Source organism: Myotis yumanensis, unplaced genomic scaffold, assembly GCF_028538775.1.
Source record: "Myotis yumanensis isolate MYYU_CA2020_CCGP unplaced genomic scaffold, mMyoYum1.0.hap1 SCAF_7, whole genome shotgun sequence".
Classification (NCBI taxonomy): domain Eukaryota; kingdom Metazoa; phylum Chordata; class Mammalia; order Chiroptera; family Vespertilionidae; genus Myotis; species Myotis yumanensis.
Genome location: NW_027223758.1, coordinates 81,721,639 through 81,748,541, shown reverse-complemented (window position 1 = coordinate 81,748,541; position 26,903 = coordinate 81,721,639). Strand labels below are relative to the sequence as shown.

Sequence of the window (26,903 nt, the reverse complement as noted above, 5' to 3'; positions counted from 1 at the left end):
TTATTTTTTTTATCACCATTTATCCCCTCTATGCCCTCTTCCACATCCACACACCCTCCTCACCCCCCATAATCACCACTGTTGTCCATGTCCATGAGTTCTTTTTTTCTTTTAGCTCAATCCCTCCATCCCCCCAGAGCTGTCAGACTGTCCTCTATCTATGAGTCTGTCTCTATTTTGCTTGTCTCCATCACTGACTTAAAGGCCAATTTTTCATAAATTAAATTCCTGCATATATTAACATTTGGAGGTAGGCAGGTGAGCTGATCAGAAAGCAAACCCCTGGAGAGGGAAGAAGAACAACGGGAGTCAGAGAACCTTTTCTTTTCGCTTAACTGACCTAATGAGTGACTACATGACAACTGTCATCGTATTCACCTAATAGGGCCACTGAAGGACACTGAACCACCAATAATATAGAAAACCAACATTTTTTATTATGAAAACTATGTATTTGGGCACAAAAATGCAATACATAGCAGAAACCACTATCCCATCAATCGTGACATTATCTCAGCTAAGAACACAGACATTAAGTTATCAAGGAACACCAAGAGGAAACAAAGTCTTTTTAAATATATATTTTTCATTTTATTTTTGCCATCATCATTTATTCCCCTCTATATATTTCATTACTCTTAAGGTGTTTTTAATCTTAAGATTAAAGTCCTATTTAATTTACTTTGTTCGGGAGCACAAAGTTTATTTGGCTCTGGTCACAATTCCATCATGTCTACTTTCTTTGTGAGTTCAGCTTCAATGGTATCCTAAAGGAAGAAAGAAACACCTAAAATACTATAAAGAATGACATAAACCAGGTGCTCTAACTTCTACCCCTATTTAAAATAAGGGAAATAAAAAACCCCCATTAAAACAAATTAAAAAAACAACATTACTATTATAAATATTAAACATGCTTTTAGGCATTCCCTTTTACATCTCTCCCCTTTTCCAAGCCCCAGAAGTTTTCAGATTCTTCATTCTAATCACCATCTAAAGAGGGAAAAAGCCTTAGAGAGATGATTTAGTATATGATACAGGAGTAGATTTTCCTGACCTTTACTCCTTAAACAATGTACTTCCGTAATTGTAACTTCCCGTAACAGCAACTTTCCTGGTCTCCTACAGAACCCACCCTCTTTATACTAAAGGTCCTTTACATCATAAACCAATTGGCCTTCTTCAGTCCTATCTTCCATTGAATACTCCCAGGCAGCTGGGCCTCATCATTTCCCTAAACTTGAAAAAGCCCTCCATTTTTGGCTCTTGAGCATTGGCCAATTCCTTTTGCCTAGAATATTCTATGTCTCACTTGCCCACCCTTTCCACCGAAGACAATCTAAGCAAGAATTTTAAAGACATAAAAGACCACTATGTATTCTTTTTGTGGAAAAGAACACATATACATATGCTAAAAGTATTAAAAGATGCATGAGAATGATACACAGCAACTTTGGTTCTCAACCTTCCTAATGCCGAGACCCTTTAATACAGTTCCTCATGTTGTGGTGACCCCCAACCATAAAATTATTTTCGTTACTACTTCATAATTGTAATTTTGCCACTGTTATGAATCGTAATGTAAATATCTGATATGCAGGATGTATTTTCATTGTTCTTGACCCACAGGTTGAGAACCGCTGGTCTATGGTTTAGCTTTGAGGGGGAAGAAAGAAGGATGAAGGGAACTTTAACTATATCAGCACTTATTTTATTTCTTTTTTAAGAGCTGAAGAAAAAAATGGAACTTACTAATTCTCGCTTTGCTTCTTCAATTTTCACCTGAGCAAGAGATGGATCCTTTTAAAGGAAAACAAAACAAGGAAAGGTTTTATCACCTCATTTAGGGCTCAAGGGGGAAAAAATGCAATGATCCTTTCAAAAGTCAAAAATCTTACAGAGGGTATACCCACTGAAATTCAGCTTGAACTTTAAATCCTTAAGCATGGATTCACTATATTCATGATCATTTAGTGCGTACTAAAAAAGACATCTTCTTTTTTTAATTCATAAAAATGATTACCGGCATTAAATCTAAATAGGACTCCAATTTTTTCTTCAAAGGTATAGTCTGTTGTTTTAGTTCTGCCAGTTTCTGGGGATGAAAAAAACAAACAAACAGAGTCATAGAGTAACAGAGATATTCACAATTAAATACTGCTCATTTCTGAAATAAAACATAGTAAAGCATTAACACTAGGAATTTAAAATAATGGCTCAAAGATAAACAGATAAACTCACTTCCAATGGAAACAGTCTTTATAAGATGCTTAAAATAGAAGAGTTTTACTCCCATTTACTAAAAATAGGATTTAAGTATGCTGTCTAGGAAACCAAAATAATGTGATTAAGAGGAATTGAAATGTAAGGGAACAATTAGAATCTCAAATACATATTTATGAATTGTCAACTTTAGATTCCAAAAATCAAAGTATAAAAAAAATTTTAAGAATAATAAAATATATAGGGGGGGATAAATGGTTATGGAAAACCAATGAAATAATATCTACACTAATAAAAGAGAAACATGGTAATTAGCGTACGACTGCTACCCTTCCCATTGGCTAATCAGCATATCCTTATGCAAATTAACTGTCAGCCAGGATGGTGGTGGCAGCCATGCACTGAAGCAAACAGGGAGGCTTGCTTGCTCCAGTGATGGCAGACTCCAACGTTCCCCGCACTTGCCGGCCTCTCAGCTGCAACTCTAAGCAACTATGTTGCAAATATAGAAGCTAAACAAAACCCCAGAAACCGGCTGGCCTTCAGCCAGCCTGACCGCAACATTGTATCAATGTTTTCAGCAGCGAGGCCTCAGAGCTAAAGCTGGCCCAGAATAAAAAAAAAGAAAGAAAAAAGGAGCGGTTGGGAGCTTCAGTCACCCGCCAGCCGGAAAACAGCCCTCAGCCCCTCAGCCAGCCTGGCCAGGCACCCCAGTGGAGACCCCCACCCTGATCCAGGACACTCTTCAGGGCAAACCAGCCAGCCCCCACCCATGCACCAGGCCTCTATCCTATATAGTAAAAGGGTAATATGCCTCCCGGCACTGGGATCAGTGTGACAGGGGGCAGCGCCCAAACCCCCGATCGCCCTGCGGCTCTGTGTGTGACAGGGGGTGGGGCCACAACCTCCCTATCCGCCCTGCTCTGTTCATGACAGGGGAAGGCACCCCAACCCCCTGATCAGCCCTGCTCTGTGCCTGATAGGGGGGAGCTCCCCCATCCCCCTGATTGCCCTGCAGCTCTGTGTGTGACAGGGTGCGGCGCCCCAACCCGCCCCCCACCATGGGCCCTGCTCTGTGTGTGACAGGGTAGAGCCATAACCTCCCCATCGGCCCTGCCCTGAGTGTGACAGGGTGCAGCGCCCCAACCTCCTGATCTGCCCTGCTCTGTGTGTGACAGGGGCCAGTGCCCCAACTCCCCTATCGGCCCTACTCTGTGAGTGACAGGGGGACCTCCTCAACCCCCTGATCGGCCCTGCTCTGTGCATGACAGGGGGGAGCTCCTCAACCCCCTGATGGGTCCTGCTCTGTGTGTGACAGGGGGGAGCTCCCTAACCCCCTGATCGACCCTGCTCTGTGTGTGACAGGGTACGGAGCCCCAACCCCCCTGATGGGCCCTGCTCTGTGAGTGACAGGGGGCAGCGCCCCAACCCTCTGATCGGCCCTGCTCTGTGAGTGACAGGGGGCAGCACCCCAACCCCCTGATTGGCCCTGCTCTGTGCATGACAGGGGGTGGCACCGCAACCTCCCCATTGACCCTGCCTTGCGTGTGACAGGGGGCCGTGCCCCAACCCCCCAATCGGCCCTACCCTGAGCGTGACTGAGGGTGGCATCGCAACCTCCCGATCCGCCCTGCTCTGTGCATGACAGGGGGCGGCGCCCCAACTCCCCAATCGGCCCTGCTCTGAGCCTGACCAGGGCTGCACCTAGGGATTGGGCATGCCCTCTGCCACCCGGGTGCAGGCCTAAGCCAGCAGGTCGTTATCTCCCGAGGGGTCCCAGACTGCGAGAGGGCACAGGCCGGGCTGGGGGACCTCCCCTCCCCCAGTGCACAAATTTTTGTGCACCGGGCCTCTAGTATATATATATTTAAAGAAGAGCCCTAGACGGTTTTGCTTAGTGGTTAGTGTTGGCTGAGGACTGACAAGTCTCGGGTTCAAGTCTGGTTGAGGGCATGTGCCTCTGTTTAGGCTTGATCCCCAACCACAGTCGGGGCATGTTTGGGAGGCAACCAGTCGATGTGTCTCTCTCACATCAATGTTTCTCTCTCTTCCACTCCCTTCCATTCTCTCTAAAAAAATCAATTGAAAAAAATATCCTCGGTGAGGATTAACAAACAAACAAAACACACAGAGTAATAAAATAACACAAAGTCCCTGTTATTTCCTTTTCCCACCAAAACAGACAAAATCTTTATAAAAACCTAAAAACCTAGAATTATATTCTGTAGGAGTTTTGGGGCCTGCATTTTTACTGTACTTTGACAGAGAAAAGGGAGGAAGACCTAGATGGTTAGCACATAGTTCCTCAATAAATTTGTTTAGTAAATAAATCAATAATGTATAACTGACTCCAGCAAAGAGTTTCTAGCATATAGTAATAAAGAAAACCAAACAAATGTGAGGATATATACAGCTAAACAAGGAACAAAGTTATGAATGCTGATGAACATAAAGTACAGAGGTAAAGGAAAATAAATCAGGTTAATAGTGAATAAAGCTCTACAAAAAGAAACAAGTGAAAAAGCAGATTGTGCACTAAGATTTTAAAGAAAGTTAAACTGGGTTGAATCAAGCTCACCTCTGAAAGTTCTACTAGTGATTGATGAGACAGAGAAGCCTCCATGCCTCGGGCTGAAAGTTTCTCCTACGGTTACAAAAAAGGGGGTTCAGTTAAGAAAATTATTTTCAAAGTGATCATCAGTAAATGTTTTCAACATATACTAAGTGTACCGGTTAATGCAGATTTTTTTCAATAGATGGAGTTACACATTTGTTGATATATATGCGATTTGATATGTATGCTATTTTGTTGTATTGACAACAAGCTTCAAAACTTCATATGTCAAATTTTCTAAAGGTGTTAACATCATAGATATTTTTACACTTAAAAATGTCAAATTTCGTGCCAAAAAAAGAGCATTTGCAGGAAGTTTTAATTCATTATTTTATTTTGAAGAAAAGTGCTGCTGAATACTTCGGGAAGCTTGCTCCATCTCAAGATACTTGTGATTGCTGGTTTTAAACACTTTAAAAGTGATGATTTCAATGTGAAATACAAAGGACGTCCAGGTCAACCGAAAAAGTTTGAAGACCAACAATTACAAGCATGATTGGATGAAGATGCGTGTCAAACTCAAAAACAACTTGCAGAAAGATTAAACATTGCTCAGCAAACAATTACCGATCGTTTACAAGCAATGGCAAAGATTTTAAAGGAAGGAAAATGGGTGCCACATCAACTGAATGAAAGACAAATGAAAAACCGAAAAGTCATCAGTAAAATGTTGCTTCAGCGGCACGAAAGAAACTCTTTTTTGCATCGAATTGTGACTGGTGATGAAAAATGGATTTATTTTGAGAATCCAAACTGCACAAAATCATGGATTGATCCAGGTCAACCATCAACATCGACTGCAAGGCCAAATCGCTTTGGAAAGAAGATAATGCTCTGCGTTGTGGTGTATTATGAGCTTCTAAAACCAGGTGAAACCATTAATACTGATCGATACTGACAACAAATAATCAATTTGAACCACCCTTTGATCGTGAAACGACCAGAATGGGCCAGAAGACATGGCAAAGTAATTTTGCTTCATGATGACACACCATCACACACTTCAAAATCAGTTAAAGACACGTTAAAAGATCTTGCCTGGGAAGTATTAACCCACCCGCTATATTCACCAGACCTTGCTCCTTCAGATTACCACTTGTTCTGATAGATGGCACAAGTACCTTCTGAGCAGCACTTCAAAACGTACGAAGAAGTGGAAAATTGGGTCTCTGAATGGTTTGCCTCAAAACAAGAAAAGTTCTATTGGGACGGTATCTACAAACTACCTGAAAGATGGGGGAAATGTGTAGCTAGTGATGGACATTACTTTGAATAAAGCACCTTTGATGTTTCTCTTGAAATTATCGTGTTTTCTTTGATTACAAAATCTGAATTATTAACTGATACGCCTAGTAATCCAGTAAAGATAAGCTACAAATCACAGATGAAACATGCGTCTAAACACTTTTGTGTTGCATGTCAATCTTTCCAGAGCGACAGATTTGTGATAGGATGGGCACAATGCTTCTTAAGATTCTGAGTCGGGCCTGGCTTCCTGTAAGGGATTCTGGATCTACTATTAAGCAGCTATGAAACCTTGGGCAGTTACCAGTCTTCTCTGCAGTTCCCTTGTCTGTAAAAAAGGATTGGTAATACTGCCTCGTTGTGAAATGAAGGTCAAAAAGAGACCTAACATTATTCAGTCCTTCATACATACCTCTAAAGCTCTGATTCCAAATCTGGATTCTTCTGACTTTGCTTTTAGGAAGTCCATGTTCTGAAGGCGACTGTTAACTTTGGCCCTTTCCGTAGACAGCTGCAACTCTGCCTTCTTGAGATCGCTTTAAAAAGTAAAATTGAAACATTTTTCTCTCCTCAGTGAAATTATTATTAAAAAGAAAAGCTCAATTACTTTTTGGATTCAACTCTGAATTAGACAATAGATAACATAGTTGATGAATTTTCTACCATAAAATTTATATCCCAGACTAATTTACAGGCATTTTTTTTAGGTCATCCTTCCCTCCATGTTGTTATCTGGGGTTTTTCTCAAGAAACATGAAATAATTTTAAGGTTAATTTATGCCAATTATTCTTAAAGTAAATCTGCTGCTTAAAAAAGTGACTAAAAATACCATAAAGCTGCCCAGTTGGCGTGGCTCAGTGGTTGAGCATTGACCTATGAACCAGGATTCACGGTTCGATTCCCGGGTTCAGGACTCGTTGCCTGGGTTTCGGGTTTGATCCCCAGTGGGGATCAATGATCAATGATTCTCTCTCATCATTGATGTTTCTATCTCTCTCTCCCTCTCTTTTCCTCTCTGAAATCAATACAAATATATTTAAAAAAATACTCTAAAGCCAATTTGAATTATGGAGATCCCAAAAGGCCTCTCTCCTGCATGTGACATAACACAGTGCCTTGCATATACACAGTCAATATTTATTGAATAAATTTACACACTGCCAAATTATGTATGCATATACATATTTCTGATCCGTAGCATCTAATCTCTGGGACAACAGGGACCTAAACAAAGACCCAGAGCATCAAGAGAGATAGTAGAGCACTAGCGTAAAAAAAAAAAAAGCTACAAATTATAATGCACTTTAAGTTGCCTTGTAGTGTATAAGTAAAAAAAAAAAAAGAAAATTCACATACATTTAAAAAATGAACAAACCCAGGTTATTTGTAAAAAGAAGGAAAAATTACATTAAGTAAAAGGTGAAAGTCTATACCCAACCTCCATTCAAGTCATTTTCTACTTTAAAAAACATTTTATGGACCCCATTTCTTAAAAACTAAATATGATAAAGTCCTATTATTGCCTTTTAATAAAAATTGTCACCATTTCCAATTCAGTTACTTACTCTCGTAGACATTTTTCTAATACTAAACTTGCAGTTAATTTTTTTTCAAGTTTTGCCAATTCAAGCTTGAGTTCTTCATTTTTGGATTTGGCACGAAAAAGATCAGAGGTCAAATCATTCACTGCAGAGAGAAAACTAAAAAAAAAAAAAAAAAAAAAAAAAAGAATCTGGTCACATAAATGGACATCAAGGACAATAATTGCAATTATTCCTCATTTCTAACAATGATTTGCTCTCTATGTAGATTCTTCCATAACCATGCTGTTTCATAACTCTATGGATGTTGTACCTGCTGTTCTCATTGCCTGCAAAGTCCTTCTTCACCTGGCAAATTTCCTTGTCTTTCAAAACGCAAATAAGATGGACTCCCATCCTGGAATTCACCACCCTTTTCTCTGTGCCCAAGCTACAGCTTGTACACTCTTGTTATGTTACAGCTGTCACACTCTGTGTTATACTTTTACATGCGCCTCCCTTATTTGACCACGACTGCAATTACTATCTTACTTATCGCTGCTTCTCCAGTGCTACATATATGGCATATAACCAGTATTTAGCGTCTGCTAAACTGACTTAAGTCTAGATGTCTGCTGCCATACAATATACATGTTTTTATTCCTGAAACACTACTCTTGTGCATATATATAAATTCCAAGCCCTTACATTGACAATGAAGAAGAATAGCTGCATAGTTCTCTGTTAAGTTATAGTTGTTGTTCTAGCTAAGATATGGCCACTAGTGATATTCATATAGACTTTGGAGTCAGACAGGGTTTGAATCTCAACTCTGCCATTTGCTAGCTCAGAGTTGTTCTTTAACGCCCCTCCTGAACTTCAGTTTCCTCTTAGGGTTAATGGAAGAATAATGTCATTATACAGGTGAAATGCCTGTAACAAAGAATAAAGGTCTTTAAACTACTCTACCCCGTAGGGTAGGAACATAACCAAAATTCAGTATGCTGAACCAGATGATGTAGCCTACGACTTTTCTCATTGTATACTTACAGGAAATAATGTAAGCGATACCCAATACCTTCCCAAATATACATGAGAATCAAACTTCAAAAACCTGATCCTGGAAGGAGAAAACACTAAAATTTAACCAATACCAAGTTTACCTGAAGTAATCATACATACTCACTAACAAAGATAGAGTTAATTAAATTCAGTGTTTTGGCACTTATTGTCCATTTCCCACACAGAATTACACTGAGAAACAGTCTTTTAGGTCAAGACCTTATAACATATATGATTACAGAAATTAAAACTATCATAAAAATTACCTGGTTACTGAGGTATCCTTTATTTCAAGGGCCACTGCACTGTCAACCAAAGCATTCAGATACCTAGAACCAGTGCTAGAGAGATTGGCAGGGGAAAAATTCACACTCTCCATGAGAAGGTCTTGAAGATGCTTGGCTGAAAAGATAAAATAATTCTATGATGATTAAGATGTTTGTTTTGTTTCATTTTAAATTTTTAACAGTTTAACTGAATCTTTCACATATCATACAATTCACCCACCTAAAGTATACATACCTGTAATTCAATGGCTTTTAGTATATTAAGAGTGGCATACCCATCAATACAATCAATTTCAGAACATTTTCATCACCCCAAAAAGAAACCCCACTTCTTAGTAATCATTTTCCAATTCCCAACCCATGAAGCCCCAGCAACCACTAATATGCATTTTGTTTCTACTCATTTGTCTATTATGAACATTTCATGTATATGGTATATCAGCCCTGGCCAGTGTGGAGCATCCTCCCATACACTGAAGTCTCGGGTTTAATTCCCGGTCAGGGCACATGCCCAGGTTGTGGGTCCCATCCCCAGTCAAGGTATGTATGGGAGACAACTAATCGATGTTTCTCTCTCACATAGATGTTTCTTTCTCTCTCCCTCTCCCTTCCTCTCTAAAAACAAACAAGAAAACCCTAAAAACTTTTCTACACTAAATTACTCTTGTACACTTTGGTACTAAAGGGTGTCCCAAAATTCACGCAAGAAGTAATTTTGATAGAAAACACAGGTTTATAATTAAAAATTGTAAATTTTTATTGATTCATAAAGTATACAGTATAGGGTTATGTATGGAATAGCATATCGGGTAAATGGCCTCCACGGCTTTGCTGGCACATACGCACTCTTGACCACGGTGCCGAATTGATGTCCCTGGACTCTCAGCAACACTCTCACGAACTGCTTCGACGTTTTGTGTTGAACGACTTGTTGAAGGACGGCCTGAGTGTTTAAGATCACTAATTGATCCAGTCTCCCTAAATTTTTTAATTAATCTCTTCACAGTTGATGAAGTTAAATCACTATTCCAACCATATTTTGCACGAAAATTGCGAACTGTAGCTGCCAAACCATTATTTTTAAAATATTGCTCAACAATGAAAACGCGTAGTTCTTTCGTGTAGCGCTCCATTTTTAATAACCCTGAACTGTCAGCTGTCACGCTATCTTTTTTTTCCCCCCGTTGGCAACACTTTACGGCACAAATGGCGTAAAATTCAAATCTTGCGTGAATTTTGGGACACCGTTTATAAAATTTGGTTACTTCTGGTTATCTCATTCAAAAACTCTGCAATTAATCTCACCTTCCGATTCATATTCACTTGCTTTCTGCTTCAAGTCCTCTATTACCAGGTGGCCATCCCTGTCCCGGACCCTGTTGCGTTCTGAAAGGTGATGTAAAATCTCTGTGGTCCGGGCATTGACCTCATATTGTGGAATAGGATGATCTCCAAATATCTTTTTCAACCACGCAGCAACCTAATCATGAAAAGGAAGACAAATACTTTAAGTCTTGTTTGTAATGGCACAAAGCAAGTATTACAAATAAGCGATCAGAAGCCAACAAAGTGCTTTCTATGAATACTCTGAAGTCCTTACTTCACATCCTAACTTGTCTTTAAGAAGATACATACCAGATGTCAGGAAATAAGTAAGGAATCACAAGGAACAAAATTACCAGAAAAAAATCCATCCTTTCCCAATGGAACAAAAGCGGTATATAGGCTAATAATTAGCATCACTCAAATAATTTAAAAGACCAATATGCATGTGCTAACTAAAGCATTCGTATCCATGCGAACTCTGAAAAAAAGAGTTGTCCACAATACACAAGCCCCACAGAGGCTCGTAGGGCTGGGATGTGGGACACGGAGGCAGGTCAGGAGTGTGTAAGGACAAAAAAAGACCTTTCCTTTTCTTTGCAATGGACTTCCACGATTTATGAGAAGTACCTGGTGATTAAACCCCAAGATTGTTGGCTCCTCTGATTCAAACAGCTCCTGGGTTCAAACTATGGGACAAGATAAGCTACTCTCAAGGCTACATTCTTGCATCCCCCTTCAGAAATCGAAATCCCATTTTGCCCCATCTGGTTTGGTTCAGTGGATAGAGCGTACGCCTGTGGACTGAAGGGACACGGGTTCGATTCCAGTTGGGGGCACATGCCCGGGTTGCAGGCTCGATCCCCAGTCGGGGGCGTGCAGAAGGCAGTCTATCAACGATTCTCTCTCATCATTGATGTTTCTATCTCTCTCCCTCTCCCTTACTTTCTACAATCAATAAAAATATATTAAAAAGAAGAAGAAGTCCCACTTCAGACTGCTGGGAGGGATTTTGTACCAGGGGGCTCCTCAACTCCGTTTCAAGCCCAAGACTAAGCAGGGGAAGGAAGGGAAAGGCCCTTTCCAGGGCGGTCCAAGTAGAAAGGGGAATCAAAGAGCATGAAGGCGGGACTGAAGATGGGCCCCCGGACTAGGTAAGTGAACCTGGCAGGAGATCCGCCCGGCGGGCGGGTGTGTCAAAGACTCCGCTTCTAGGACGCAGCAAAGGCCCGCTCCCGCCCCATCACCTGCGCCTCTTTCTCCTCCGGCGCTTCCATAACGGCAGCTCCCGCCACTTCTGGAGCAGATCCTCGCGGGAGAATTGCAGGGCTCGCTCTGAAGGCCCCGCCCACACGCCGTGGGTTCGGCCCCTTAGGGCCCGGGACTTCTGGGAGTTGTAGTTTTCACCAGGACTCCAGGCTGCTGCCTGGCTCCAGCACTGCAAGCCTCTCCCTGCTGGCCACCTAGCCTCGCCCTCCGCCCTCCATGGTATAATCTACAGGACGAGAATAGAATCGCATAGAGCCACGCTGTGTTTTCTTACATTTTGATTACTAACTTGAATTGCTTGTTTTAAAAAAAAAATACCTGAAACTTGTTTTTTGGATAGCAGATGTTTGTGGGCACTAGCTTAAACTTTTTATTTTACCCCGGCATTATAAACTGCAGCAACCTTAGTTTTACCCGTTAATCTCCACTGCCAAAGACCTAAATGTGCTGGAGACGTTTAAAATAAATAGCTGACATTCCTGGCCGGTGTGGCTCAGTTGTTTGGAGCGTCCTTCCTTACACTGGAAGGTGGCAGGTTCCATTCGGGTCGGGGCATATACCAGTTCCCGGGCCGGTGGGGCACATATGAAAGGCAGCCAATCGATGTTTCTCTCCCCCTGACCCTCTAGAAAAATCAATGAAAACATGTCCCTGGGTGAGGATTAAAAAATAAATAAGATAAAAATAAAATTGTTGACAGCATTCAACTGCTAGCGCTGCCACTCTTCCATGTCAAGTTCTCTCCTCCCTCCGTGATTGTGGTTAACACTGAGAGTGATTCTTGATACTGCTACTGCAATGTATACTTTTCTATGAGATTTATTATTTTTCTTCATTGTTACAGGAACCCTGTAAATTAGACACACGTTACTTTACATATTTCCACATTAAAACCACACGCACATAGGCCTCCCCTGAGCTTGTCAAGTTTAGTATGTGGCCCCTCTGTCGTCCACAGGGTGCTTGTCAAAATTCAGAGCCCAACATGTTTGACACAGAGGTTCTGGGTTGGGGCCCCATGGATCTGAGAATCACCTCTTTCTGCAGAAAACGGTTTTGTAGCGACAGCCTCAGACTTGACACCTCCAACCCGCCTCACGGTCAGCCTGCCCGCCGCGCCCTCGGACGGGGTGTCAGCACCACCTGTTTCCGGAATCTGGCCAGGGAACCGCTTCACCACTGGTTCCGCTACCCACGTGGTCGCCCCTGGCAGTCACAAGGTCAACTGGAAAGACCAAAGTAAATGTGTCAGCAATGCCCGCGCGGACGCTGGCAAAGGTCTAATCATTCCTTTTGGAATTTACATCCAAAAATAATACCTAAAAAAAACCCAAGTAACTACCCCCACGTCGCCAAAGGCAGATTTGCATCCGGTAGGTGAAAGCGAGGGGCGGTACTTCCGGGTCAGGTGGGCTGGCTGCCTTGACCTTCCTCGCCGCTCAGCCATTTTGTCCCAGTCAGTCCGAGGCTGCGGCTGCAGAACAACTTCGAGGAGCTGCAAAGATGCTGTCCGTGCGCGTCGCCGCGGCCGTAGCCCGCGCCCTCCCTCGGCGGGCCGGGCTGGTGAGCGCAGGGCACCGGCGGGAGGAGGTGGCCCGTGCGGGCGGCAGCGGGTGATGGTGGGGCGCTGGCTCGGGAGCTCTCTCTGCAAGGAGGGTGAGGGGCTGTGGCAGGCGCCGCCATCTTGCACTGCTGGCTGCTCCGGCCGGGCAGGAGGGCGCGGAAAGGCCCTTGTGTTCGCCATCCGTGCGAGATGGTGCAGAGTGGTGCAGGGGGCACAGTGACCTTGATGCCGTCCAGGGATGGGGCCTCAGGAGGATTCCCTTCTTCGGTTGAGAGCGGCTCGCGAGGGGCCTTGGGTGAAGGTCAGGGCCTGGGCGCTCGCTGTCGGAAGCCTGGGCCGAAACGGGGTGGCCGGGCCACGCCGATTCCCCGGGACTCCCTCGCTGAAGGTCAGAGCGAGCGGCGAACCCCGGCCGGTGAAGGTCAGCGGGCCCCGGCATTTCACCCTGCTCGGAGGTCAGTTCAGAGGGGAGCAGCACATGAAGGGCGTGTCCTGAACGCATGGGTGGGCGGCCTCTCAGTGCTGAACCCCGAAAGCATCGCGAAGACCCGGCACGGGTGCGGGTGTGCGTTTCCTGCGGCCGGTACCGCGACCATGGCAGGCCAGCCGCTGCGGAGCGGTCCCGTCCAGCAGGAGAGCGTGCGTGGCGGCACTTTGACAGGTTTTAAGCTTCCGTCCGTGAGGAATTGTTAGACAGTGATGGGGACTCGAGGGAAATAGAGCAGAGGTTGAAAATGCCTGTGGAGGTCAATGCCCTTCATTACTGCCCTCGCTCGCTCGCAGTTAAGAACATAACCTTTACTTAAATCCTGTGTTAGCGCTTTTACATTTACTTACTTTTCCCATCTTAAAGGTAGTCTCAACTTGAAGGGTGAAATAGACATACTGCCCTAACAACCGCTGGCAGCATAGTTTCTAATCACATTTCAACATTGACAGTTTTTTTGTTTTCTTGATTAAAAACAAATATTTCTTCTTACTGATTTCATAGAGGAAGGGAGAGAGAGAGATAGAAACATAAATGATGAGAGAGAAGCATTGATCGACTGCTTCCTGCACGCCCACGCTGGGAACCAAGCCCACAACCCGGGCATGTGCCCTGACCGGGAATCCAACTGTGACCTCCTGGTTCTTAGGTGGATGCACAACCACTAAGCCACGCTGGCTGGGCTCTTGATTGTTTTTTTTTTTTTTTAATATAAATATCTCTAAAGTCAAAATAATAGTGCCTGATACCTTTAAAGGGAAAGATGCTTTGTTAACTGTTACTATACTTCCAGGAACTGCAAATAGGTTTTTACATATCAAAAAAGTGTTTTTTCATCTGTTTAAAGTCTTCCAATTTTAAGCAAAATATTGTGAGTATAATTAATATCTTAACAGATAACTTGATCAAACTAAGCTTGCATTCAAGCTAGCCAGTTTTATAAAGGCCTTTTTAAAAATCAGATTTAAAAAATATATTTTTGCCCTAGGTCTCCAAAAATGCTTTGGGATCATCCTTCATTGCTACAAGGAATCTCCATGCCTCTAACACCCATCTTCAGAAGATTGGTGAGTCATTATTTCTAAATCTACACCACACTTACTACCTTCTCATTAAACGAAAGATAAGTTACATAGTTGTTGCAGGCTTTTTCCCCTTATTTTGTTAATTTTTTCCTCTCAATTTTAGTTACTGCGGAACTCCAGATTTTTTTTTTCTTTTTCTAAATATATTTTTATTGATTTCAGAGAGGAGGGGAGAGAAAGAGAGAAACATCAATGATGAGAGAGAATCATTTATCGGCTGCCTCCTGCACACCCCCTACCGGGGATCGAGCTGAAACCCGTGCATGTGCCCTGACATGGATGGGTTGAACTGTGACCTCCTGGTTCATAGGTCGACACTGAGCCACACCTGCCTGGCAGAACCTCAGATTCTTAACCCACAATGTGCCATTTAGTCCTATGTTGGTAGGTTTGCTTGTTCTAGTAAAATGAAGTACAGTTTTATATATTTCTCTTTTGATGTTAGTACAGCTTCTTTGTTCTGATAATGTCCCGTTGGGTGGAAACAGAATGTTCACATGTCAGGTGGTGGACACACTTTCTGATCTATGAAAGATTTTTTTCCCTCTCCTAAAAAAAATTACAAAAGTAGGCAGTTTTTACCTCTATGTTTTTCAAAGGCATTAGGTGCTAATCTATGAATTTGCCCTTGCAAGTTTATTTTAAGGATATTTTAATTTTATTAGTTTTTTATCCGTCTTATGAAGTTTTCTCTGAATCACTTGGGTTCTTTTTCATAGATCTCATGCTTTTTTGAATAGAACTACATATATTGCTTTTTGGAGTATAATTTGATCATTGTGACCACAAACTATATTATTCATGTTGTTATGCAAATAGGTTTTGAAAAGAAACTGGGGCCAGATTTTTATTTGTAATGGAATTGCTCTCAATAGGCACTGCCGAGATGTCCTCTATTCTTGAAGAGCGAATTCTTGGAGCTGATACCTCTGTTGACCTTGAAGAGACTGGGCGTGTCTTAAGTATTGGTGATGGTATTGCTCGAGTACATGGGCTGAGGAATGTTCAAGCAGAAGAAATGGTAGAGTTTTCTTCAGGCTTAAAGGTAAATTATAAAATAGTATTTTGCTGTTTTAGGGTTGTTGTCTTCATTTAGTTATTCATTTAGTAAATCAGATTATGTCAGGGTTTTTTGTTGTTTTTTTTTTTACTTTAAATCTCAATCTGCCTCAGGGTTTTGTGGTCAGTGTCATAGATTGTGAAAATATATTTAAGGGTTTTCACTCTAGAAACTTATTTACACATAAGTCATAGCCATTAGCTCCTAAGTACATAGTTTGAGTAAATCTTCACCCAAATTCTAAGAAGTTCAAGTCTGTTCTTTGTAGCTGTGAAGATCATCTTGTATAAAAGCATTTGATAACTTTAATTAAACTCATTTAATTAAATTAATAAAATTAATAAATTCATTTCTGGTGGAAAGTTCAAAGTCACTGACTTTGTATTTCTAGTAAGAATAGATCTCTTGGTGAGAGGCGAGTTGCTGGTGTCGCTATTACAAGTTCTCTGATGATTTAAGCCTACTTTTTTCTACTAGGTTGAGCCTAGTTGGCCAGTGGGGTGAGAATTAAAAGTTTTAGGAGTCATAGTTCTCTGAGGAAAGCAGAGCCTGATGTCTAGATGGCCCAGGGGCAGTAGTACACAAATAGGGGAAAGGATCGTCTTGGTTCTCTTGCTAGTATGGAAAAAGAGTCACTTAATGTACAAGGCAAATTGTAGGGCCAAAAGTTTTATCAGTGTCTAAAAAGTTAACCTCTTTTATCTTCAGTGTGTGTGTCTTACATGTCTTTGAAGCTTAGGCTGAAATTAATGAGCTCTCAAGTCTCCTTTTAGCTTTTAAGAGTCTTAGCCCATACTGTCCAATAGAACTTTCTGCAATGTCAGAAATATTCTATGTCTGTGCTGTTTATATGGTAACTAGTGTATGTATGAGACCATTGAGCATGTAAAAGGTAGCTGGTGTGACCTAAAGGACCACATTTATAAATTTGACTGAGTTTAAATTTAAGAAGCCACGTGTGGTTAGTGACCTATATTGAAATCAGATTTAGACTAAAGATTCAGTACCTCCAATAATATTCTACGATATTCCTCTGTATTCTAGGCTCAACCTAGTACAAAGAAGTGGACGTATATCATCAGAGAGCTTATGATAGCTACACCAGATCTTACATCACTGACCAGACTGAGTTCCTGGAATAGCCTTTTTGATTTGATTTAGGGGCTATAAAATCTTAACATTTTGAAATGTTTGTAATGACAGATGACCCAGTACTATTATGAAGATTTGATCTTGATTGGGTAGCTTTTAATTTCACTTTCCTTTAACCAGACAAGTAGAGGTTCTCATTAGATAGTTAAACTGTTTATGGAGCTTCTTATATATCAAAAGATGTAAATCAACTATGTCTTAAAATTTCCAATTGCCCTTGATCACTATTTCATATTGATCACTCAGCTCAAAAGCTATGGTCAAAGGAAATGCAGTGGAAAAATTTACCATGTTCAATTTCTTTCCTTCCATGTGCTCTTTGAGGATGTGATAAGAAGCAAGTCCTTTTTTTAAAATTTTATCTATTGATTTTTAGAGAAACATTAATTTGTTGTTCCACTTATTTATGCATTCATTGGTGGACTCCTGTATATGCCCTGTCCAGGGCTCAAACCTGCAACCTTGGCATATTGGGATGAGGCTCTAACCAACTGAGCTATCTGGCCAAGGCGCTATTTTAAAAGTCTTATCCAAAGAAGATTGTTTATTAGAAAAATACTTAGGAGTAAACCAGATCTAAAGAACAATACTGCCTTTTTTTCTCTATAGCTTCATATCATGTAGTGTTGGTATGTGGGGAGAAGAGCCACTTGGGGTTCATTGGTGTTCACTTGTCTTTTATGTAGGGTATGTCTCTGAACTTGGAACCTGACAATGTGGGTGTTGTCGTGTTTGGAAATGATAAACTAATTAAGGAAGGAGATATTGTGAAGCGAACAGGAGCCATTGTGGATGTTCCTGTTGGCGAGGAGCTGTTGGGTCGTGTAGTAGATGCCCTTGGTAATGCCATTGATGGGAAGGTAGGTTCATCATTCATTAGATGTAGTTCCTTTTTGGTGTGGTTGTAGTTTCTAACAAATATCAAGACTGATTGTTCTGGGGTTCCTTTTTTTAACAGGGTCCAATTGGTTCCAAGACCCGTAGGCGAGTTGGCCTGAAAGCCCCTGGGATCATTCCTCGAATCTCTGTGCGGGAACCAATGCAGACTGGCATTAAGGCTGTGGATAGCTTGGTGCCCATTGGTCGTGGTCAGCGTGAGCTGATTATTGGTGACCGACAGACTGGGTAAAGACTCATAGCTTGTTGAAAGTTCTAACTAAAATTGGCTCTATGAAAAGATTATAGTGTTGGAATGGTAAATGCTTTGGATATAACGGGGAGAATAAAATTTGATGTGTGGGTTAGTTGTAGTAGTGAAATTTTAATTGGGGAATTCTTTGAAACATTTAGTTAAGATTTATGTTTACTTTCGCTTTTTAAAGCAAAACATCAATTGCTATTGACACAATCATTAACCAGAAACGTTTCAATGAGGGAACTGATGAAAAGAAGAAGCTATACTGTATCTATGTTGCTATTGGTCAGAAGAGATCCACTGTTGCCCAGTTGGTGAAGAGACTTACAGATGCAGGTATTAAAGAACTTTAGTCCCATTGCTGTTACCTGGGAGCCCTATAGCTGCCAGTCTTAGGATAACATCTACTTAATGAAGGCTGATTTTAATTACTCTCTAATGAACTCTATACTGATATAGTCAATACATAAAAGAAAAATAAATGTAAAAATTTAGCATAAAACTAAGTTTTAAGGTTTTATCATTTTCTTTAAAGTAGAAGCTGTTTGATTCAGATTAATCTTAGTAGTAAATCACTTAGTAAAGCATTTAGATAATTTTTATTACAGTAGCCTCTACTTTAGAAATCACAATATTAATAACCTTGTAAAACAAATCTGTGTTTTTCTCAGATGCCATGAAGTACACCATTGTGGTTTCAGCTACCGCTTCTGATGCTGCCCCACTTCAGTACCTGGCTCCTTATTCTGGCTGTTCTATGGGAGAATATTTCAGGGATAATGGCAAACATGCTTTGATCATCTATGACGACTTATCCAAACAGGTCAAAATAAATGTATTTTTAGACTCTGTTTGTATGTTTGCACTATTTGGCCAAATGTAGCTTCTGTCTAATAGGTGGATTTCCTAACCCTTTTCTGTACTATAGGCTGTTGCTTATCGTCAGATGTCTTTGCTGCTGCGCCGACCCCCTGGTCGTGAGGCCTATCCTGGTGATGTGTTCTACCTACACTCCCGTCTGCTAGAGAGAGCAGCCAAAATGAACGATTCTTTTGGTGGTGGCTCCTTGACTGCTCTGCCAGTCATAGAAACACAAGCTGGTGATGTATCTGCTTACATTCCAACGAATGTCATTTCCATCACTGACGGACAGGTATTATTCTTATGCTTAATATAAATGTAAAAGCTTAGGGTGATTCCAATGTACTGGTTGAAAATAGTAGTTCTGAACTGATTTTACTTTTTTATTATGGAAAATTTCAAACGTATGCAAAAGTAAAGAGGATAGTATAGCAAAACCCCATATATCAATTTATAGTATGGGGTACTTCTTGCTTCATTTATACCCTTGCTATCCTTCCCCTTGCATAATTTTGAGCAAATCCCAGAAATCATTTCACTTCACCTGCATATCTATAATAATAAAAGCATAATGTGCTAATTAGACTGGACAGCCGAACGACCTTCCGGATGTCCTTCCTGATGAAGCCGCAGCGGTGGGGGCAAGCAGTTAGGGGCGATCAGGCAGGCAGGCAGAGTGGTTAGGGGCGATCAGACAGGTAGGCAGGTGAGTGGTTAGGAGCCAGAGGTCCCGGATTGCGAGAGGCTACAGGCCAGGCTGAGGGTTGTCCTCTTGCCTGCCAAACCCCCCCCCCCCCAGATGTCGTGCACTGGGCTTTTAGTATTTTAATAAAACGTTAACCTTTTTTTTTTTTTCATGTTATGCACATCTCCCAATCTCAGTAGTGAAATATGTAGGTTGATTTGGGTTGTGAAAGATTTGAGGAGCTATTTACCATAAGATACCATTTAGTATTTTCTTCCTCAGTGTTTTTGGGCTTCAGTTTTTCAGCACAGTGTCTTAATTTTGAAATGCTGATTTCTAAGTTTGCTAGCATGTGCATTGTCCTTACATTGTAGATCTTCTTGGAAACAGAATTGTTCTACAAAGGTATTCGCCCTGCCATTAACGTTGGTTTGTCTGTGTCCCGTGTTGGATCTGCTGCCCAAACCAGGGCCATGAAGCAGGTAATTTGAATCACTTTTGGGGAGAGGTATCATTAGGTTAAAACCAAAGTGTATTTGTATAGTGCTCTGTGTCATTGAGTGAAGTATTTTTGTATAGTATGAGTTAACCAATTCTGTATTTCAGGTGGCAGGTACCATGAAGCTGGAATTGGCCCAGTATCGTGAGGTTGCTGCTTTTGCTCAGTTCGGTTCTGATCTTGATGCTGCCACTCAACAGCTCTTGAGTCGTGGTGTACGTCTGACTGAATTGCTGAAGCAAGGACAGTATTGTGAGTTCTCTTTGTTTGGTCAAGTTCCTACTATGTGGGAATATGACATAGCTTCCTACAAGCTGTAATACATGCTGTTATCTCATCAGCGGTACTGCCTTTTGAATGCAGTTGATGCCCTGTTTATTTAATCAAAGTACAGACAGTCTTTATCATTTAAATGTAAATGCTACAGACTTAATAACCAGCAAAACTTACTATGTTTAGTACTTTTTGGAGAATTAAGACTTACTAGATGCTCCTCACGCTCCACTATATGAGTGTAGAATTTGTCCTATTTAAAAGCATGTTATTCACTTACCTTGTTAGAAAAATTCAGCAAATTATTTATAACCAAAATAATTTAAATGCTGCCAGATGATAAACAGTGTTTGTGGAGAATGCCCTAATATTATACCTTAGGACTTGCAAATATAAGAAAATCACTGTTTCCTGGGGAGGAGGTGGGGTGGAGTTTCTCACTGCGAACGTGAGAATAAGTGATATGAAGAAACTTGTTAATGGAGGGAAAAGTAAGTTTCTCTGACTTTGGTAACATGGTATTTATTTGAACAACTCACTGGCATCCTTTTGTTTCTCTTCAGCTCCCATGGCTATTGAAGAGCAAGTGGCTGTTATTTATGCCGGTGTAAGAGGGTATCTTGATAAACTGGAGCCCAGCAAGATCACAAAGTTTGAGAGTGCTTTCTTGTCTCATGTTATCAGCCAACACCAAGCCCTGTTGGGCAATATCAGGTATGAACACAATTGCATGAAGTCTTGCTAAATTTCTTTTGTATTTTGTAGTTAGCCTAGTCATTGAATTTTTGTCCAGGTCAAAACTAATGATCTTCTTTTATTTCCAAACAGGGCTGACGGAAAGATCTCAGAACAGTCAGATGCAAAGCTGAAAGAAATTGTAACAAACTTCTTGGCTGGATTTGAAGCTTAAACTCCTATGGATTCACATCAAATACCAGTTTGGTTTTGTCATTGTTTCTTCTAGTAATCAGTTCCATTTGTAAAAGGTTTACTCTCATGCTCCAGATGTACAGAATCACCTTAAAAATAAAGGTTCCATATTGCTTGGTGGTTTTCTGTAGTTTGAATGGTTCCTTTAAAAGAACTGAGATTGCTTTGAGGAATTGATAAGCATTGCTTCGTTGCTTATTTTATTTGACTGTTATCAATCTAAGTGGGCTTAAATAATTCACAGCTAAGTTCTTTGCAGATTCTAGAGTGCTTTATATTTGGTTAAACAGAAATTCATTGACTTGGCAAATTGAATAACAGCTTTCTCCTGCCCTCTGGTGTTTTCGGACCACAGACTCTGCTTGACCAGGCTCTGGTCCCAGGGTCTCATCTGGCTTTAGCTAGCTGGTCAGAACCCCTGCCAGGTTTACACCTCTTTCCTGGATGGGAGGGATCAGACAATGGGAAATGAAATAAAACATCTTGTTATTGAGGATCAGAGAGAGCTCATTGAATTCTCTGGCTGGCTCCATCATTGTCTCATCAATAAATACATGAGAAAGACCTCTCTTGAGGTGCTTCGAAATCTTGGGGAGGTAAAATATCCAAGAGGAACAGAAATTAGAGAACATAAGGATGTATCATGTTATTAAGGGCTAGTTTGTGATAAAGTTGACAAGTTCTAGAAGTTCAAGAAGTGGGAAGACACTGAGGGCTGGAGAAGGGAGTGGTGATGAGCAGGAGGAAGCATGACCCATAGTCTGCAAAGCATGAGCTAAGATGGGGTGGCAGCACAGAAGAGCCTGACTGGCATGGGGTGGGGAAGCTGGGCAATGAGATGGGAAAGGTCAGGATAGGGATGGACTTGAGAGGATCAGCAACGTAGATACATGTAACTGACTTTCTGCTTTTCTTCCCCTCAAGTTCTGCACCTGTAATTTAAAATTGCAGCCGTTAATGTGATGGCTCCTCTGGGCATGTTCAGATTCGTTTCAGATTCATTGAACACTAATTGAGCAGATACTCTCCGCTTCTGGCTGTGTGGGAGGGAGGGGCCAGGCTGCAGTGTCTGCCATGGACTGGGTGTCATGCTGCCTCTGCCTCCAGCCAGCAGTGTGATCCCAGGCGGGCCACCCCACCTTGCTGATCGTCCATGTCCCCATCTGCTCAGGGGCTGGTAATCCTGATGCCCCACGGTCATGAGGTTTCAGTGAGGTCACTTGTGAAACCCTAGCAATGTGCACTGCACACAGTAGGTATTCAGGAACGCTACCTGCACCTTGTTCTCAGAAGAGGATCACCACAGGGTAGTGCCGTCCTCCAGCTTGCAATAGTCGGCAATCATGGACTGTCTTTAGTTCTAAAAGCTGAGTGGGGGTTGTACCTTTCCCCTAGCCAGGCCATGGGCCTGACCCAAAATATCAGGGTCTGCTTTCAGCTGAAGATCTCTAGCCCAGTGTGGTAACAAGGGTCCTCAGGCTGACCAGAGGCTTGGATATTCATCCTCGTGCCTTAGACTCATTTAAAAAAAGAGAATTGGCCCTGGCTGGTTTGGCTTAGTGGATAGAGTGTCAGCCTGGGGACTGACCAGTCCCAGGTTTGATTCTGGTCAAGGGCACATGCCTGGGTTGCGGGCTCGGTGCAGCCAATCAATGATTATCATTGATGTTTCTCTTTCTCTCCCCCTTCCTCTATGAAATCAATAAAAATATATTTAAAAAAATAAAGAGAATTGGACTAATTTTTGCCTGGTAAGTATGGATGCTCAGAATGTGGGGGAAGGACGGAAAGTGCCATAGCCTAACCCTAACCATAAACAACACTAACCTAACCCTAACCAGGCAGAGGCTTTTAGGACTAAATTCGTTTTCCGTTTTTATTTATTTATTTTTTAATATATTTTATTGATTTTTTTACAGAGAGGAAGGGAGAGGGAGAGGGATAGCGAGTTAGAAACATCGATGAGAGAGAAACATCGATCAGCTGCCTCCTGCACACCCCCCACTGGGGACGTGCCGGCAACCCAGGTACATGCCCTTGACCGGAATCGAACCCGGGACCCTTGAGTCCGCAGGCCGACGCTCTATCCGCTGAGCCAAACCAGCTAGGGCTCGTTTTCCGTTTTTAAATCCTCACTCGAGGCTTGCAACCAGGGCAGCAATTGGCAGCAGCAGTTCCTCCCAGATAAACCCCCTGAACCTGTCCACAAGGCCCCCTTTTCTCTGACTTAGTGAGCCAAAGCAGCCAGCCTAGGCTAATGTCTCCACTTAGTTCCTTCCACGGCCAAATAATTTTAAAAAGATACATCAATATATTGAGGCAATTCCTTTTAAAATTTTTTATTGATTTCAGAGAAGGGAGAAAGAAACATGTGATGAGAGTCATTGATTGGTCGCTTCCTGCATGCCCCACACGGGATCAAACCCACAACCTGGGCATGTGCCCCAACCTGGAAATAAACCGTGATCCCCTGGTTCATAGGTTGATGCTCAACCACTGAGCCATGCCAGCCAGGCGAGGCAATTCTTAATGGATGGATATTTCGTTGCTTTAAATCTTTGCTAGAATAACCATGCTACTATGAATAACTGCATACATATTTCACTTTGCACATGGAATATATTTGGAGGGCAAATTCTTCAACATGGAAATGTTGGGTCAAAAGATAGGTAGGTGCATCTAACATTTGGATGACGTGGGCAAATTTCTCTTTACAAAGATAATCGATTTTACATGCAAGAGTGTGTTTTGGCCAGCACTGTGTGGTATCAAACTGTTAGGAAAGATTTACTTAAGGAATTTAGACAATACTTAGGAAACATTAAGTTAATAAAGCAAGACTCCAAATTTTATGTACAGTAAGAGCTTAACTATGCAAATATATGTTATTGGAAGAGATTACCGTATTTTTCTGTGTATAAGACTTTTTTTCTAAAATCGTTAGACTGAAATTGAGGGAGCCTTGCAGGTGCTTAGCTGCCCATACCTTGTCAAACAGGCTTCCTCCAATCACGAGCCTTATTGTTACTGACGTCAGCTGATGCCCTAATTGGAGGTGGAGGTGGAGAGTGCACAGATGCAACAGGGACCTCAGCATTCTGAGCCCATAAATACCGGTAAGCGATTGTCTTTCAGCTATGCAAAAGAGCATGGAAATAGAGCTGCAGAGAGGGAATTTGGACCTCTTCCCATTGAGTGTATGATCAGACAGTGGAGAAAAGAAGAACAACTTAAGATGCCAAAAAAGAAGAAGGCCTTAAGAGGAAAACCAGCAAAATGTTTAAAATATTGATTTCTTAATTTTGGGTTGGAAAAGTGTGTGTGTGGGGGGGTGTCTTATACACCAAAAAAAAAAAAAAAAAAAATTGCCAAAATAGTGGTTATCTTAAATGTGTTGACTTAAATTTCATGATTTCATAATTGCTGTAGTAGTGTTATTTAACTTTGTTAGTAAAATGTCCCAAATTTGTCATAGACCCTTGTATATAGTACACATTTTGTCTTTTCAATCAATACCTGTTCAGGTGATGAGCATAATAAACGTTTGAGGAATGCAGCTTCGACAAACATTTGCAATTTGCAATATTGCCACCAGGTGGTGGAAGAGCCTTAGAAGTCAGGGATCTTTGAAGCCTGCGTGAGCTTCAAAAATCAAGCACAAAGTACCATAAAAAATTGTAAGACTTAACACTTAAAAAAAAAGTTAGACGTTAAGTTAGACAATTGAAATTGTTTCCTAAATATTTGTTCCAAATCTTCAAAACTTTCAGGAAAAGCCAGACCGGCGTGACTCAGTGGTTGAGCATGGATCTATTAACCAGCAGGTCAGGGTTCTAATCGCAGTTAGGGTACATGCCAGGGTTGTAGGCTCCATCCCGTGTGGGGACGGTGCAGGAGGCAGCTGATCAAAACTTGGTCCTGTCTTTGGCCCTTCAACTTCTTTCATCTTCCCAGTGTGCACTATTTCTTACCCCTCCTGCTAAGGTTTAGCCCAGTGATGGCGAACCTATGACACGCGTGTCAGAGGTGACACGCGAACTCATTTTTTTGGTTGATTTTTCTTTGTTAAATGGCATTTAAATATATAAAATAAATATCAAAAATATAAATCTTTGTTTTACTATGTTTGCAAATATCAAAAAATTTCTATATGTGACACGGCACCAGAGTTAAATTAGGGTTTTTCAAAATGCTGACACGCTGAGCTCAAAAGGTTCACCATCACTGGTTTAGCCTGTTTTCCTGGTGCCCCCCCACCCCCCGTCCTTCCCCTAAGGCAATGGTTCTCAACTTTCCTAATGCCGCGACCCTTTGATACAGTTCCTCATGTTGTGGTGACCCCCAATTTCATTGTTACAAATTGAACATAATTAAAGCATAGTGATGAATCACAAAAACAATATGTAATTATATATGTGTTTTCTGATGGTCTTAGGTGACCCCTGTGAAAGGGTCATTCGACCGCCAAAGGGGTCTCGACCCACAGGTTGAGAACCGATGCCCTAAGGCCTCTGCTGCCTCTTGATGGTGCTGCCCGGCTTCCTTTCCTTCTAGCCCAGTGGTTCTCAACCTTGGCTGCACATTAGAATCACCTGGGAATCTTTTTAAAATCCTGATTTCTGGGCCTCATCCTCCAGAAATTCTGATTCTTTGTTATGGGGTGGGGCCACAACATTAGTAACAAAGAAACAGAATTTCCGGAGGATGAGGCCCAGAAATTAGGATTTCAAAAAGATTCCCAGGCGATTCTAATGTGCAGCCAAGGTTGAGAATCACTGTTCTAGCCTAACTGCTTTCCAAAGAGATGAAGGACCAGATGAACAGGTGCATACCCTTGAAGTCACCCAGGGATGGAGGCCTTCGTTCTGGCTCAGGGCATAGAGTGCCATATTACCACAAAGCAGGGATGGGTCCGACTTGCCCTGGGACTATGCTTTTATGGGGGTGTATGTTCTGTTATGAGAGTGGAGGAAGAGGAGGGAAGCTCTGGGCTCCTACTGCTGGGGTGGGATTGGTGGAGAGGGTCTCAGGTCTTGAGAATGGGAAAGGGTCCGGGAGGAGCTGAGCTCCTGTGCGCCCTGTAAAGACCCCGCTAAGGGACCTAGAGTCAAGGGGGGAGGAAAGTATCCATGACCTCTCCACGACTTTTAGACTAAAACGTGCCCCGGGGGCTGGGTGATTTGCACGGGGCACCTGGGGTCCAGAACACAACTCGCTGAAGCGTCTACACCTCACGAGACCGCGTGGCCAGTGTGGCCCCGCTGACACCCCATCCACGCGGCCACCCTCTGATCTGCGGGGACTCCCCTACCACCTCGCGCCTGGGTTCTCTGCAAGGAATTCGGTCGAGGGAGGAGGGGACTTGTGGGCAGGAACAGAGCCGAATTCGGGCGGGCAGGCCACCGGACCAGTTCCTTCCAATCGCCCGAGGCTTCCTGGAGGAGGCGGCAGTTAGGTGTCGCTCACCGATTGTGGCCTGACGCCGCCGGGTCCGTCTGGGTTCGGGCTTCGGGTCCCGCGTGGCGGGGGGCGGGGCCTCGGTACGGGGCGTGGTCAGACGGGGGCGGGCCTTCAGGCCGGCGGTGCGTGTCCAGAGTTGGGCTGCGGACCGCGGCCGCGAATGTCAGG

General features: G+C 42.4%; 2 protein-coding genes across 3 annotated transcripts; one reads left to right on the top strand and one right to left on the bottom strand.

The window, feature by feature from the left end:
• Window positions 1-490: 490 nt before the first annotated feature.
• Window positions 491-11,666, bottom strand: HAUS1 (HAUS augmin like complex subunit 1). Of its 2 annotated transcripts, none has more exons than XM_070421623.1 (9): window positions 11,523-11,662; window positions 10,258-10,432; window positions 8,932-9,067; window positions 7,649-7,783; window positions 6,495-6,618; window positions 4,802-4,867; window positions 2,024-2,095; window positions 1,753-1,800; window positions 491-767 (listed from the first exon to the last, which is right to left on the bottom strand). In XM_070421623.1, the coding sequence occupies exons 1-9, from the start codon at window positions 11,550-11,552 to the stop codon at window positions 717-719; spliced, it is 837 nt and encodes a 278-aa protein (XP_070277724.1). In that variant the 5' UTR covers window positions 11,553-11,662; the 3' UTR covers window positions 491-716. The 2 variants fall into 2 exon arrangements, with proteins under 2 accessions (XP_070277724.1, XP_070277723.1); XM_070421622.1 differs by lacking the exon at window positions 491-767 and adding an exon at window positions 806-993 and having other exon boundaries at window positions 11,523-11,666.
• A 1,327-nt stretch (window positions 11,667-12,993) lies between these two features.
• On the top strand, window positions 12,994-21,395 carry ATP5F1A (ATP synthase F1 subunit alpha). The gene is made up of 12 exons (XM_070421090.1): window positions 12,994-13,107; window positions 14,584-14,662; window positions 15,556-15,725; window positions 17,579-17,752; window positions 17,851-18,017; window positions 18,215-18,363; window positions 18,699-18,850; window positions 18,956-19,180; window positions 19,948-20,055; window positions 20,180-20,324; window positions 20,909-21,059; window positions 21,174-21,395. The coding sequence occupies exons 1-12, from the start codon at window positions 13,048-13,050 to the stop codon at window positions 21,253-21,255; spliced, it is 1,662 nt and encodes a 553-aa protein (XP_070277191.1). The 5' UTR covers window positions 12,994-13,047; the 3' UTR covers window positions 21,256-21,395.
• Window positions 21,396-26,903: the final 5,508 nt, after the last annotated feature.

Coding starts and splice junctions, on each gene's coding strand:
- HAUS1 (XM_070421622.1), bottom strand. CDS start 11,552: ATGGAAGCGCCGGAGGAGAAAGAGGCGCAG. Junction 10,433..11,522: donor CGGAGGAGAAAGAGGCGCAG/GTGATGGGGCGG, acceptor TTTCATGATTAG/GTTGCTGCGTGGTTGAAAAA. Junction 7,784..8,931: donor AAGGATACCTCAGTAACCAG/GTAATTTTTATG, acceptor TTTTTTTTTTAG/TTTTCTCTCTGCAGTGAATG.
- ATP5F1A (XM_070421090.1), top strand. CDS start 13,048: ATGCTGTCCGTGCGCGTCGCCGCGGCCGTAGCCCGCGCCCTCCCTCGG. Junction 15,726..17,578: donor AGTTTTCTTCAGGCTTAAAG/GTAAATTATAAA, acceptor TCTTTTATGTAG/GGTATGTCTCTGAACTTGGA. Junction 18,018..18,214: donor ATTGGTGACCGACAGACTGG/GTAAAGACTCAT, acceptor CGCTTTTTAAAG/CAAAACATCAATTGCTATTG.